The sequence below is a fragment of the Alexandromys fortis genome, unplaced genomic scaffold (genome assembly GCF_014885135.2).
Source record: "Alexandromys fortis isolate MF-2015 unplaced genomic scaffold, M_Fortis_MF-2015_v1.1 scaffold_92, whole genome shotgun sequence".
Taxonomy (NCBI): Eukaryota; Metazoa; Chordata; class Mammalia; order Rodentia; family Cricetidae; genus Alexandromys; species Alexandromys fortis.
The window spans coordinates 3,504,273-3,519,163 of NW_026067972.1; the positions used below are offsets into that span (position 1 = coordinate 3,504,273).

At 44.7% G+C, this 14,891-nt stretch overlaps 2 protein-coding genes across 2 annotated transcripts in view; both read left to right on the forward strand.

The window, feature by feature from the left end:
- Hemgn (hemogen) overlaps positions 1–9,362 on the forward strand; it is an 11,697-nt gene extending 2,335 nt beyond the window's left edge. Inside the window, exons 2-4 of the mRNA XM_050155903.1 lie at positions 1,967–2,060; positions 4,529–5,913; positions 7,151–9,362. Of these exons, the coding sequence (XP_050011860.1) occupies positions 1,967–2,060; positions 4,529–5,913; positions 7,151–7,260 (1,589 nt within the window). The 3' untranslated portion in view covers positions 7,261–9,362. The remainder of the gene's footprint in view (positions 1–1,966; positions 2,061–4,528; positions 5,914–7,150) is intronic.
- Positions 9,363–10,184: 822 nt separating this feature from the next.
- The window catches only part of Trmo (tRNA methyltransferase O), a 19,661-nt gene continuing 14,954 nt past the window's right edge, over positions 10,185–14,891 (forward strand). Inside the window, exons 1-3 of the mRNA XM_050156045.1 lie at positions 10,185–11,059; positions 12,370–12,544; positions 13,783–13,940. Of these exons, the coding sequence (XP_050012002.1) occupies positions 10,750–11,059; positions 12,370–12,544; positions 13,783–13,940 (643 nt within the window). The 5' untranslated portion in view covers positions 10,185–10,749. The remainder of the gene's footprint in view (positions 11,060–12,369; positions 12,545–13,782; positions 13,941–14,891) is intronic.

Sequence of the window (14,891 nt, forward strand, 5' to 3'; positions counted from 1 at the left end):
CCCCCTTGGTTTTTTTTTTTTTTTTTTTTTTTTTTTTTTTTTTTTTTTTGGTTTTTCAAGACAGGGTTTCTCTGTGTAGCTTTGGAGCCTGTCCTGGAACTCACTCTGTAGACCAGGCTGGCCTTGAACTCACTGCATTCTGCCTTCCTCTGCCTCCCAAGTGCTGGGATTAAAGGCGTGTACCACCACCACCCAGCTAGTAATAGACTTCTTTAAAAAAAAAAAAAAAACCGTTCTTGCAAACTTTGTGTGTGGTGCATATTTGCATGTATATGAACCGGTGTGTTTGTGTGTGTTGTTTAGGCAAGAGGTTGACATCAAGTGTCTTTTTCCTTCATCATTCTTTATCTTATTTATTGAGTTAGAATCACAAACCTGAACCCTGAGCTTGCCAGTTTGACCTGTCTACTTTAGCCCGTTTGCTTTGGGAATCCCCGTGTCAGGCCCTATGAACTAGGGTTGCGGGCCAATCACCGGACCCACTTAACCTGTGCATTTGGGCACTGGAGATATGAACTGTGGTCCTTATGCTTCCGAGACAATCATCCCAGCCTGGAATTTGCTCTTCATAGTACCCTGAGTATCTCAAATAATTTTAAGAAACACAATCCTAAGGACAAAAATCTAATAATAAAAGCACAAGTTGAACAGATGTGGTGGAACACTCTGGAGGCTTGGGATTAGGGAATCCAAGGCCACCTACAGATGTGCCAGATCCCTCTAGACAGGATGCACCCCCCCCACCCCACCCCCACCCCGTCTACCATTCCTTTCTCCAAAAGAAAAAGAAAGGTTAGATGAGTGAAAATGCTTATTTCAGTTGGGGATGATGATGATGATGATGATGATGATTATCAGGTTTCTCTGTGTAGCCCAGGCTGGTCTGGAACTCACTTTGTAGACCAGGCTGACTTTGAACTCAGTGACCCGCCTACCTTTGTCTCCTGGGAGCTGGGATTAAAGACCTGTGTCACCATCACTCAGCTTTCAGTTGGATATGATTACAGTTTGATATAAAAAGGACAAAAACAAGTAGTGATATGCTGTGTTTCCCGAGAGTGGAGTGACTGGCTAGAGATGTGTCAGCTAGCTTAAGTACCATGTCACAGGGAAATTAGAGTGTTGAAGACTGTGTGAAAGAACTATCTTTGATCTAAGGTAGGTTAATAAAAGATAGGATCACAGTATGCTATCATAACTACTTTGAATAATATATGGCCTGGATGCAAATAGGGAATACAATGAAAATAGGTTATTATGTCAAAGATGACCAAACATGACCTATTTTTCTCCTATTACTTAAACAAATATAATTTTTAATAAGTCAGTAGGTCAATAGTGCACTTTTGAACAAATACCATCTGTGTAGGACTCTAATCTTTTCTCACTCAAATTCTCACTAAATGTCTGCTCCACTGGGTGCGCGTTGCTGCATGCCTCCTCTTCCAGCACTCCAGGGGCAGAGACAGGCGGATCTCTGTGAGTCTGAGGCCAGCCTAGTCTACCCAGCAAGTTCCAGGCCAGGTCTGCCATGTGAGACCCTGCCTCAAAAAACAAAAAAAAAAAGAAAAAAAATCTCTTCCATATGCAAGAACAAGGAAGACATGGTCCTTGACCTCAAAAATCAAGAGTAAAACTCAGAATAGGGGGTCTAAAAATCTGTAGGGGGCTGGAGAGATGACTCAGCATTTAAGAGCAGTTGCTGATCTTGCAGAGGAGCTGGGTTCAAATGTTTCCTAACTGTCCCTAATGCCAGGTCCAAGGTATCTGATGCCCTCTTCTGGCCCCCTTAGGCACCAGGTATACATGTGGCGCAGACACACATGCAGACAAAACACCCATAGACATGAAATAATAAGACTTACAAATAATAACTAAATAAACAAAGCTCCTGGGGCAGGATACTTGCTGAGGCACCCGCGGGTCACCGTCACAGCCCCCAGTAACTTTCCTTCTCATCTGGCAGAAGTCATTGGAACTTGGAGTCTGAGGAACAGAGAGCAACTCAGGAAGAGGAAAGCCGAAGTGCAGGAGAAGCAGACGTCGCAATGGCTCCTTGGGTAGGTTCCTTACCTGAGGCGGGCATGAGTGTGCATGTTGCAAGTCCATGCTCTTGCTCACGCCATCTTCCCATGCATCCTACGTCAGGTGGTGGTGTGCCTGTGTGTTTTATTTTGTTTGTTTTTAATGTAGTCTCCAGTGGGTTTATTCTCTTGCCCAATGTCTCAGCAGTAGAGTCATGGCAACAGAAATTTCCCCCATTCTCTTTCTCTGTATTTTCACCATCTCCTGAGGCAGGCTCCAGCCACTGAAGCTGGATCATCCAGGGTAGCTCTTGCTACCCTTTATTGGTTCTGCTAGTGTTAAAAAAAATAAAGGTGCACAAGGCCTGCTTGGTAGTGCATATGAGTAACCCCAGCCCTCGAGAGAGTGGTGGTTGGAAGCTGTGAGTTCTAGGCTCACGTGGCTTAATGAGAACACATACTGACACATGAAAACAAGGGGCTGGAGAGACAGCGCAGCCGTCAAGAGCATTACTCCCACGCGGTATAGGTGGACATGCAGGCAGAGCGTCCATGCACCTTAAAATTAGAGGGCAGGTGGGGAGGACCTAGCTGATAAGCAGAAATGACCATGCTGACGTCCCAACGTCCTAGTCACTGGCCTTGGGCAATTTATAGAACATCCAATTGCACCTCAATTTTGTCCTCTGCACAATGGAGATAATGGCATTTACCTCTTGGCCTGAAGGAAATAAGGCAGGATAGTGCCAGAGACATAGGGAAGCCTAGAGATGGCTCCTATGGTAATGCCGTAGTCCTACTTTATACTGTTTGTGAGTCATTCACCCAAGGCCATAATTCTTATGGCCACCACCCACAATTGGGAGGTATTATTTGTCTCATCTTACCTATAAGGTAGCCAAGAAATGGAGAGGATGAATGACTTGCCCTAGACACGAGGGAGCATGGACTAAACTTTAGGCCACTCAGATATTTTTGTATCTTAAAAATAAATTTTATTATTATTATTTTACTTTTTTTTTTCGAGACAGGGTTTCTCTGTCTAGGATAGGCCCTGGCTATCCTAGAACTCACTTTGTAGACCAGGTTGGCCTCGAACTCACAGAGATTCACCTGCCTCTACCTCCCAAGTGCTGGGATTAAAGGTGTGCATCACTACACCCAGCTTTACATTTTATTTTATCTGTGTGTTTTCCACTGAACCATCTCTCTGGCCTTGATGATGACGATGATTTATTAGAGAGAAAGAAAATTTATTAGAGAGTTAGAACACAACTTTCACTAGTTGATTATGTCCACCATACAAGCCCTAGGGATGAATCGGGTTTGATGGCAAGTTCCTTTACCCACTGAGCCATCTCACTGGCTTTGTTTCATATTTTAAAAATTTATTATTATTTAAAAATTGTATGTGTGCGCATGCACGTGTGCAGATGCACCCAGAGGTCAGAAGTCCATGGGATCCCTCTGGAGCTGGCATTATATGCAGTTGTGAGTTGCCCCATGTGGATGGTGAGAAACGAATTTGAGTCCTTGGCCAGAATAGTATGTACTTTTTAACTCTTGATCCATCTTTCCATCCAAGCTCGATTTTGTAAAGTTATATTTTAAGTTACATTTTATTGATTTAGTATGAGAGGGTGTGGGTGCATCTGTGCATGCAGAAGTCAGAGGACAACTTTGGGGAGTCAGTTCTCTTCTCCCACCACACGGATGCTGCAAATGAATGCAGACCAGCAGGCTTTGCAGGACGGGCTGAGCCATCACCTCAGTCCTAATAAAGACTTCAGTTAGCTCACCAAGCAGCGAGTTTCCATAGGTTTTTTTTATATATTCTTAGGTTACGTTAACACCCTCTCTCTAGTGCATGCATATGTACAGGTATATGCACATATGTGTATTTGTGTGTGTGTGTGTGTGCGTGTGTATGCGTGTGTGTGCGTGCAAGTGTGAGCAAGTAGGCAGACAACCTGAAGTGTCATCTTCAGGAACACCATCCACCGCCTTTGAGACAGGGTCTCTCACTGGCCTGGAGCTTATCGATTAGGATCCGCTAGCTGGCCAGGAGGGTCCAGGGATTTCTGCCTCTGCAGCTCTGAGATCACAAACTCACGGCACCACACACTCTGTTTTCACCTGGGTGCTGAAGATAGAGTTCAGCTAAGTCCTTTACCCTCAGAACCACCTTCCCAAGATTGAGTGTTCTCTCTCACCCCCCCCATTACACATATACACACACGCACACACACACACACACACACACACACGCATGCATACACACTCTAGTTTTAAAACCATAAAATCCTGCATGGACACTTTCTGAGCAAGTGAACACTGAGGACTCTCAGGACTGTTCATTTTACAAACTCAGAGACTGAGGTCTGAGGAGAGTAAGGACTTGTTTAAGGTCATATAACAAGGCCACAAAGACAGGGGTGGGTATTGGAAGCATCCATTTAAATCCTGTAGCCCTGTTGCTGACATTCATTCTGGTCTCTCTGCAGAGAACAGAAAAAACGCAAGTGTCAAAGCACAGGAAAAGGAAATTCAAGAGGCCGAACGAGACAAAGAAGCACAAAGGTGCAGGCAGAAAAGCAAAGGGTGCAGGAAGAAATGGAGTGCCCTGTAAGCCCTGTGACTGCAGTCCTCCCACTGGTGGCGTGCCCCCCAGAAGCTGTGCCTGCACAACACTGTGCTGAAGTGCGCCAGGCGAGAGCAATACAGAACCACTCTCAAGCATACAAACACACGGCCAAACCAGAAGACCTCTCTCCTAGCACGTGCCAAGAAATGACTGCACTTCAACATTCTCCTAAAATGTGCCAAGACACGGCTGGACCCGAGGCGCTCTCTCCTAAAACATGGCGGGAAACAGCTGTGCCCCAAGACCATTCTTCAAAAGCACCCCAAGATATGGCTGGACCTGAGGCGCTCTCTCCTAAAATATGCCACGAAATAGCTATGCTCCAAAACCATTCCTTCAAGGCACCCCAAGATATGGCTGGACCTGAGGCGCTCTCCCCGAAAATGTGTCAGGAAACAGCTGTGTCCCAAAATCATTCTTTCAAGGCACCCCAAGATATGGCTGGACCTGAGGCGCTCTCTCTTAAAGTATGCCAGGAAATAGCTATGCCCCAAAACCATTTCTTCAAGGCACCCCAAGATATGGCTGGACCTGAGGCGCTGTCCCCGAAAATGTGTCAGGAAACAGCTGTGCCCCAAAACCATTCTTTCAAGGCACCCCAAGATATGGCTGGACCTGAGGCGCTCTCTCCTAAAATGTCCCAGGAACCAGCTGTGCTTCAAGAACATACTTTAAAAATGTGCCAAGATGTGGCCAGGCCTGAAGTCCTCTCTCCTAAAACACATCAAGAGGCAGCCACTGTTCCCTGGACAACACGTGGAGATGCTGCTGGCCCAGGATGCTCTCCTGCAGCACCCCCACCATCAGATGTGCCTGAAGGCTGCCCACTTGACGCATGCCCCAAATCAGTCACACCAGAGAAAACCGCTTGCCAAGCAGATCAGGGCTTGGCTGTGACTGGAGGCTGCTTTCCTGAAACACGAGAACGCATTGCGTCTGAAGACGTTTCTATAAAAACACGCCAAGGAGGAACAGAACCTGAATTCATTTCTCATGAGATCTACAGACTCACTGAGCCTACAGTTTCCTCTCCTGAAACAATCCAAGACTCACCTGGGCCTGAAGAATATTCACCTGAAGCCTGCCATGAAATGCCTGGGCCTGAAGACCTCTCTATCAAGACCTGTGAGAAAAGGGATGGGCCTAAAGACTGCCTTCCAGAACAAACCCAGGAAGCAGGTGGGGCCCAAGGACAGGACCCTCTTGCCTACCAGGACAGTGATGGTGCTTGTCGTTTCTCTCAAGGTAGGATGTTTGAATAGCAACAACTTCCTCTAGATTCGTGATTGGAAGCTGCTGCTGACAGTAGCTAGTTATCTCAATGGGAGCTGTGACTATCACTGAATCCTTTCGAGGAAAAGGTATTTTTCAGGTGACCAACATTCTGTTGGCACATTTCCAAAACATTTAAATAATTGGGAATTCTATTTACCCATTTTGAGAAACCGTAGTAAGAGAAACAAACCTGGAATAGGATTAATTATGTACAAAAAATGCTCTTTTTTGGTTTCTGAGCTAGTACTCACTATGTAACTGTGCTGGTTGGTTTTTATTGCTCGGTCCTCTGGAAGAGCCCCAAGTCCTCTTAAGCAGTCAGACATTTCTCAACCCCTAAAAAGGCCACACACGTACGCGTGCACGCGCGCGTGCACACACACACACTCACACACATGCACGCACACTGAGAGAGAGAAAGAGAGAAAGGGAGAGAGGATAGAGACATACATCCCTCTTTTTAAACACAGCATCCTGAGCTAGGGGTGCTGGTGCAAACCTTTAATCCTAGCATTGAAGGGGCAGAGGCAGGTGGATCTCCGTGAGTTCCAGGTCAGCATACATAGTGAGTTCCATACAGCTGATGCTACATAATGAGACTCTGTAAAACAAAACAAGCCAACAAAATCCATCTTGGCCTAGAGGAGAGAGAGCTTAGTGGTTAAGGGCATGTACTGTTCTTGCAGAAGACTCAAATTTGGCTTCTAGCACCCATGGTGACTTTACAAGTGCCTGTAATTCCAGTTCAAGGCGGTCTAATGCCTTTCTCTAACCTTGAAGGACTCCTGCACACGCCTGGTGCACACAAACAAACCCAGCACACAAATACACTTAAAAATAAATCCTTCAAAAACAGCACATACTGCTCTCTCTAAAAAAGAATCCCATCGGACGGTGGTGGTGCACACCTTTAATCCCAGCACTTGGGAGGCAGAGGCAGGCGGATCTCTGTGAGTTAGAGACCAGCCTGGTCTACAAAGTGAGTTCCAGCACAGCCAGGGCTACACACAGAAACCCTGTCTCCAAAAACAAAAAACCAAAAAACGCCACAAACCCCACATCTCTGTGAAGCGACAGGACATTTTGCTATGTAATCTAGCTGAAATGTGTATGCAAGGCCTGTGGCATGGTCTCCCTCTTCCAAGTGAGTAACAGGCTGTGCCACAATTGTCTATTGAATCTATTATTTTGTGTTTTGATTTTACAGAAAAGAAGGAAAAAGCCGAAGCAGATCAAGATCCAGAAACACCATCAAGTCCACAGGGTCCACAAGAGAACTGTTCAGAAGACGACCCCGATAGCTATGTTCCGTTTTAACAATACTCAGCGATGAAGTTGCAGTCCAACCGAATATAGCATACACATCTTCTCTTGTAAAATTTTACTGAAACATTGTAGCAATTGCTACAATTTGCATTACTGTTTTAGCTTGTGTTTTTTCCCATGTAGATCTTATCTGAAAGATAGAACTAACTTTCAAAGGCTCTAACACATAGACAATAGTGTGTGTGTGTGTGTGTGTGTGGTGTGTGTGCTGTCTGAGGATGTACATATGTATGTGGGAGAAGATAGTAGAGGGAGGGATGAATACGAGCAGAGGAAGGGGTGAGTAGTTGATTTTCCTTTAAGAAGAAACATATATTTGGTAATTGTGAGAAGACAGCAATTTGATATGAACACTTAGTATTTTGAAAGTATATAGTTCTTTTGTGAACTTTGTCAGTTATTGGTGTAATTTCAGAATTTTATTCAAGCTTTACATGGCTCGCTGAGTTAATCTAAACAATTCTTATTCTAGAACTTCTTGCAAAATATTTTGGAGTTATAAACATCATTGACTTCTGTGTGTGAATCTGAACCTTCTACTTCTATTTTTTTTAAAGCTGAGTTTGTGAAAAACGTACATTGAATCATCACTTGCGGGCTAAGCTGTTGCTGGAACGGGGAGGGTGGTAAAGCACCGAATGGCAGGCCATCTTTGTTCACTAGGGTTTAATCTGGTCTCGTGGAGAAACAAAACAGAAAAGAAATCATCCGGAAAGAAAGCGAGTGCAGCAGCTTCCTCTCCGAGGAGCCTCCAGCCTGGCTCTTGGCTGTGCTGTCCTCTCCACGAGAGTGCCTCTCTTTCTTTAACCCCCATACTTAAAACCTATATTAAAGTAGCATTAACACGCTCCCCCAAAGGGAACAGTGCTGGTGCCATAGGGAATAGTGCTGGGGCATGGAGACAGGAGGAGTGCTCACCTCTCCGGAGTGGAGACTTAGAGGATTCCAAACCCCAGTTATGGGGAGTTAACGCCTGTCCGTGTGGGTGTTGGGAATTTTAAACCTAGGCATTCTACAAGAGCAACAAGTGTTCCTAACCACTGAGATTTTTCTTTTCTTTATCGTTGATCTTTTTGAAGACAGGGTCTTATAGAGTCCAGGCTGGCCAGAAACTCACCTCGGAAGCATGTGTCCCATGCATGGCTTCATGCAGTGCTAGGGCTCGAACCAAGGACTTTGTACATACCAGGCAAACACTCTTCCAACTGAGCATCCCAGTCTGCTCTAAAAATAAAAAGTGTGGGGGGCTGGAGAGATGGCTCAGAGGTTAAGAGCACTGGCTGCTCTTCCAGAGGTCCTGAGTTCAATTCCCAGCAACCACATGGTGGCTCACAACCATCTGTACTGAGATCTGGCTCCCGCCTCTAGCATACATGTGTCCGGGCATACATCAAGGCAGAATGTTGTATACATAGTAAATAAATAAATCTATTTAAAAAAAAATAAAGTGTACGTATTCTTGGGTACTAGTGAAAGTGTGTGGGTTCGTGGGTGCCCATGCATGACATGCCTGTGAGACTAGATGTTTGTCTCCCTCAGGGGCTCTCCATTTTATATATTCAGGTAGGGTCTCTCACTTGAACCCAGAGTTCATACTTGAGCTAGCCAGCTTCTTCCAGGGGTTGTTTGTCTCTAGCTCCAGGAGGTCACTATACCTCCCTGGCACTTACATGGGTTCTGGCAACCCGAACTCTAGCCCCTGACATGCATGGCAAGTGCTTTACCCACTGAGCCATCTCGCCAGCCCCTTGTTCTGTTTCCCTCCACCATTGCCTATAAACTTATACTGGTTTCTTAGCTCTACCCAGACACCAGTGTGAATCAAATTATTTCTGTTTTCTTGTTGGTTTGGAGGTCTGAGATCATGAATTAGAATTCCCCCAAGAAGCCACCTGAGCTCCACTCTGTACTGCCCTTTTCTTGTGGCAGGAAGGAGTTTGGGCATGCTGGAACTACGTCTGAAGACTTACTGTGTGTGGCCTGGCTGGCCTCCAACTCACAGGGATCAGCCTGCTTCTGCTTCCCCAGTGCAGATATATGTGTGTGTGTGTGTGTGTGTGTGTGTGTGTGTACATATGTGCAGGTGCCCGTGGAGGCCAGAAGAGGCATCATATCCCGTGGAAGTGGAGTTACTGCCCGTTGTGAGCTGCCCAACATGGGTGCTCAAAATCTTCTGGAAGAGCTGCGGTGCTTTTAACTGCTGAGCCATCTCTCCAGCTCTATTGAGATTTTTTTTAAAGGCAGATTCCTAGGTCTACTGTCTCCAAGTCTACTTTGAGTTTCAGTAGTTGGCACAGTTGGTAATTACACACTTTTGGTATGATTAGCAAGTGACTAGCATGTCTTTCTGGAGGACAAGAAATAAACTTCCACTGTTCAGTTTGACTCTTGTATTAATAGCGCCGACTAGTGGCAACTGCAGCTTTTATTCGGTTCATTTTTAAAAGCGTGCAGATGTTGCCCGAAGGTACTCAAACTTGTTTCTCTAGCTAGACAAGACCAGTGTCTCCTAAAAGAAAAAAAGCCTTTCGTAAATTTCATGCACAAGACTCTTGATAGAGGACACAGTATCAGTTTTAACTTAAAAAAAAATCCACAATTTCCTCATAAAACCCACAATTTCCTCTTAAATACCTGCCTCCTAATACTGGTTATTTCCCACTCGTGACTTGCTAGTCTGTGACAATGAACTTAGAAGAAATAGCTTTTCATAGTTAAGCCTTTAGTCTGCGGACTTGCTTATTTTTAATATTTCACGTTACCGTTACAGGTAATAGGTAGATTCTCGCTGTCCACCCCCACCCCCCAACCAAGATTTTGAAATTCCAGAAACACAATCATGTACACAAAGAAACAGTTTGGCTAAGACTCTTACAAGTGGTTAAAGCGCCGGCAACTGGATATTGCATGAGATTAAAATACAATTCTTGCCGGTCCCAGCTTTCCAATGTGTGTGCTGGTTCTTGACTCTCATTTTGGTTCTGGCGGTTTGGAGCTCACGAAACGCCCCCATTTAGTTACTCCTAGCCTAGGTTGGCTGTAATAATACGCACCACTCTTGATTTATTTGGGCTTCTTTCTCGACAAATAGTTATTACTGAAAAAGTGGAGCAGGGTGGCAAATATAACATGCAGCCCACGGCCAAACAGAATTTTATATATTTAACCTCCAGTTCTTTGGCTCAGCGGGTAAAGGAACCCGCTAACACTGACGAGCCGAATTTGATCACCGGAGCGGAGCCACGCGGTGAAAGGAGAGAAGCGCCTCCTGCACTGTCATCTGCCTTCCACATGCTCCCACGCACACATAAATGTAAAAAAAAAAAAAAGAGAGAAAAAAGAAAATTAAGCTCCCAAACTTCAGTTCTTTAGCTGTGCGGTCATAGTTTATACGCCATTCCCCTTTAAAACGCTGAGTCATTTTTTAGTCATGGAGGACGCTTATAATTCAAGAGTATCTTGGCGTGTACATCTTTATCCATGTGCACCATCCTCGGAGGGCACACTGCATGCCGCAAAATGGATAGAAGGTGGGCCGCCCGCACAGCTTCTCTGCGACAACCACCAGCCCTCCACGCGGAAACTGGGCCGCCATTGACCGCCTTCTCCAAGACCCGGCACCGAGCGACAACTGCGCAGGCGCCCAAGCCCACAGGGCGGAAGCGGAAGCGGAAAGCTGCGTACGGCGTGTGGACGATTCAGCGGCCGGCAGCCATGCGCGGCTTGGCGGAGCGGGGTTCCTGCACCCCAGCGGCCCCGTGCGGGTGCACTCAGCCGGCTCTGGAGACAGGTAAATTATAGGGACTCGTAGGCGCCGCGGCCGGCTTCCTCGCTGAGAAGAACGCGAACTGCCTGACGGGCCTTCTTGTCTTTGCCGCCAAAGTGAGGGTCACGTGTCCCCACGATCACGTGACTTACCAAGGCCAACGAGAGTGACGTAGCACGTTCTTGGTACACACGGGGGTGTGGTTTGGCCTTAGTCCCAGCACAGTAGCTGTGGGTTGGCCAATGTGTTTTATGGTCCTTTTTCTTTAGGGAGCTACAGAGAGCTAGGATGTGTGTGGCTGATGCTGTCATTTGGTCCCAGTTTCTTCGTCTTTAATCCTATTACACAGGAACATGGATGAGAATTTAGCAACAATAATAATAATAAAAAAAAAAAAAAACCCAAACAAACAGTAGTACCTGAAAATACTCTTGGAAGAAACTTGGAAGTTGTCAGAAATATACACAATATAGGTGGACAGAGAAAGCCAGTCTAGGAAACTAATTTACAGTGTGGTGTCTGCTTTTACAGAATTAGGAGTAAATGAAGTATTGTTTAGGCTCAAAAGTACATATGATAAGATCATATTCTGAAAGGAAACAGATGATGATAAAGATTGGATTGCAGCTCCTGAAGGCAGTCCGCAGGCATGCAAGTAGAACTGTAGTTGGTGTGGCTGCTGGGCGAGTTGTGCTTCTTCCATACATATTGCATATGATCTTTGCTATATATAAATATTAGAGTTTTGTGAGAAACAGTCCCAGATTTATAGCCTTCCTGGTTGTGCTAATAAAATAGATTTTATGCAAACGAGGTAAAAATGGAGATCTCTTCAAAGAACATACAAAGAAGTGATTATAAATATAAATTGTAATTTATACCTCAATATATAATCAACACATTTGTTATGTTAGTGTAATTTATGTATTTATATAACTACACATAAAAATTGAGGTGGGTATGCTGGTGCACAACTGTTTTCCCAGCAGCTGGGAGATGGGACTGATGCTGGAGGTTCATGAGTTCGAGGCTGGCCTGAGCTACTTAGTAGGACTCTATATTTAAATATGTTTTTTTTTTTTTAAAAAAAAAGATTTATTTATTTATTATCTGTACAGTATTCTGCTTACAGCGCCAGAAGAAGGCCCCAGATCTCATTACAGATGGTTGAGAGCCACCATGTGGTTGCTGGGAATTGAACTCAGGATCTTTGGAAGAGCAGTCAGTGCTCTTAACCTCTGAGCCATCTCTCCAGCCCTTAAACATGTGTTTAGTAGTTGTATTTGTACCTAGATTTTTTCTTTTGAGTGATCTTACCCGATTTTCTTCCATAGGAAATCTTTTAACTGAGCCAATAGGCTACTTGGAGTCGTGTTTCTTGGCCAAGAATGGTACTCCAAGGCAGCCGTCCATTTGCAGCTACTCCAGAGCCTGCTTGAAGATCAGAAAGAGCATCTTTAATAATCCTAAGCATTCCTTGATGGGCCTGGAACAGTTTTCTCATGTTTGGTAAGTTGTTTAAGAAGTGGTAGTTTGGGTCCTGAGAAAGCACAGTCATTTGAAGGCATCTTTGGTATCTGCCATCTCTACCACCCTAATCTGTATGATTATAGATTATGTATGGATTCCCATACTCAATTTCTGCTTTTGGTTGTTTGCATATCTGGGTACCTTTAGGAATCTGGGATTCACTGAAGGAACATGTTTTAACTACAGCTTGTTCTAATTATGACGGCTTCCTTGTGTTAAACTGAAGCCATGGATCTCCTAGATTCTGCCCATGGGTCCTTATGCTGGTCTCTACAATAAGAATCAGCCAAACTGTGACCTGTGGTCCCCTCTTTATCTGTCTACATCCGCTTGTGGGATCGCAGCTGTGCCTGTGTAACATGATCTGAAGCTGCATGCTGTCTCTGGCATGCCTATTGGTTTATGTATTGTGTGTGGCTACCACTGTGAAACTCTGCTCTGGTAGCAGAATAGTTGAATGTCTGATTGGCCTCAAATCCTAAAATATTTGTCATCTGACCTTTCACAGAATAAGTTTGTGGGCCCTGTTGTAGGCCCTTGAAGAGTTCAGTTTACCCTCCCTAAAAGGCAGAAAGCCATAAGAGTTTGGATTCTACTTGCTCTCATTAAGAGTTCTGTTTCTGCCCAATTTTACCTTGCCCTAGAGGGAAATGCAGTGTTAGGTTTTAGTTCATCCTCTTAATCATCACTGAGCTCAGTGTTAGCTGTTTTGTGGTTCCTGTATCAATTGCACGCTCTTGTTCCTGGCTTTGAGTCCTGTGTTGAGTTCTTTACTTGGTCATTTATATAAGAATGACTTATATATTATAAATAATCAGCTAACCCACAGTGTAGCAAAGATGTATAACAAAAATCTTTCCTGTTCTGTTTAGAAAGGCCTTGTCAGGTTGAATGTTTCTGAGCTTCGATTTCTTCTCCCTCAGCGTGAGGGCTAAATTATGCTTCCTAGGATTGTTACAGTACAAAGTGGCTATGAAAATGTTAGCATACTACATGGCAAACAGCAGGCACTGTGAAGTGGCGTTCCCTTGGCCATGTGTAAGTCTGTTACGTTCTTGCTGTATGTCGGTCTTTGTGTGGAGATGACTCTATTCCCACCGGGATGGAGGGAGGACTCATTTCCCATGATTGAGAAATTTAATAAAAACTGTTCCCTTCTCAAGTCATAATACTAAAATAATTTGTCCTCTTTTTAAACAATGGTTTGTTTTCAATAGGATTTTGTTTGTTTTTCACAAAAACGGCCATTTGAACTACAAGGCAAAAGTACAGCCGCCTAGGTTGAATGGGGCAAAGACTGGAGTGTTCTCCACAAGGAGCCCACATCGCCCTAATGCAATAGGACTGACGCTGGCCAAGCTGGAGAAGGTGGAAGGTAACACACTTACTGCACTCTACTAATGCTGGCTGCCGGGCAAGTGACCCTGGCCGTGCTGGGCGAGGCGGGAGGTTATTCACGCACTGCTACTTTGCTCTCTCCTGTCATACTCCTAAAATCAGCTTAGATTCACTGTTAGCTACTGTGGCATCACTTTTGAGAGCCCTAAGGTGCCTAGGAATGTGTGATGATTGAAAGGGTGTCAGCATGAGAAACACTACAAAACCAGCTCTCAGAAGGTGCTCAGAGCTTGTTTTTATCATTCTGCTATGAAAAACCAGTGCTACTTTTTAAAACTCATAACTTTTGTAATCCAAGACACAACTCACCAGCTGGGGACTAAGTATTCAAGTATATGAGCCTTTTAGCCCGTTCTCATTCAAGCCACCACACTACACATCTGTTTTAACCATTGACTTTGTGTCAGGCTTTGCAAATGATCAAGATACATTGATGACTAACTCAGATAAAAATCCCTGCCCGTGCAGAACTTAGCCTCTGCTGAGGGAGGTGAAATCAGAACAGTGAATGGGCAAACAAACACTAATAAGTTATGAACACTGTCGACGTGGAGACAGGAGTGCTTCTTATTCTACCTGTCATAAAGATCATGAGCCAGACACTCCTGTGTCAGAAGGCCAGTTGATAAGAGAGAAGCCTAGTAAATAATGTTCATGCGTAGGGATGAATGACAGTTTCCTATGAACTCTTGAGTTCTCTGTGAATTCTATCATTTAGATAGACTTGTGTCATCTTTACCCTGGTCCAGGCTTGCACATAGCATGTTTCAGACATCTGGGTTTTCCTTCCTTCCTTCCTTCCTTCCTTCCTTCCTTCCTTCCTTCCTTCCTTCCTTCCTTCCTTCCTTCCTTCCTTCCCTTCTTCTTCTTCTTCTTCTTCTTCTTCTTCTTCTTCTTCTTCTTCTTCTTCTTCTTCTTCTTCTTCTTC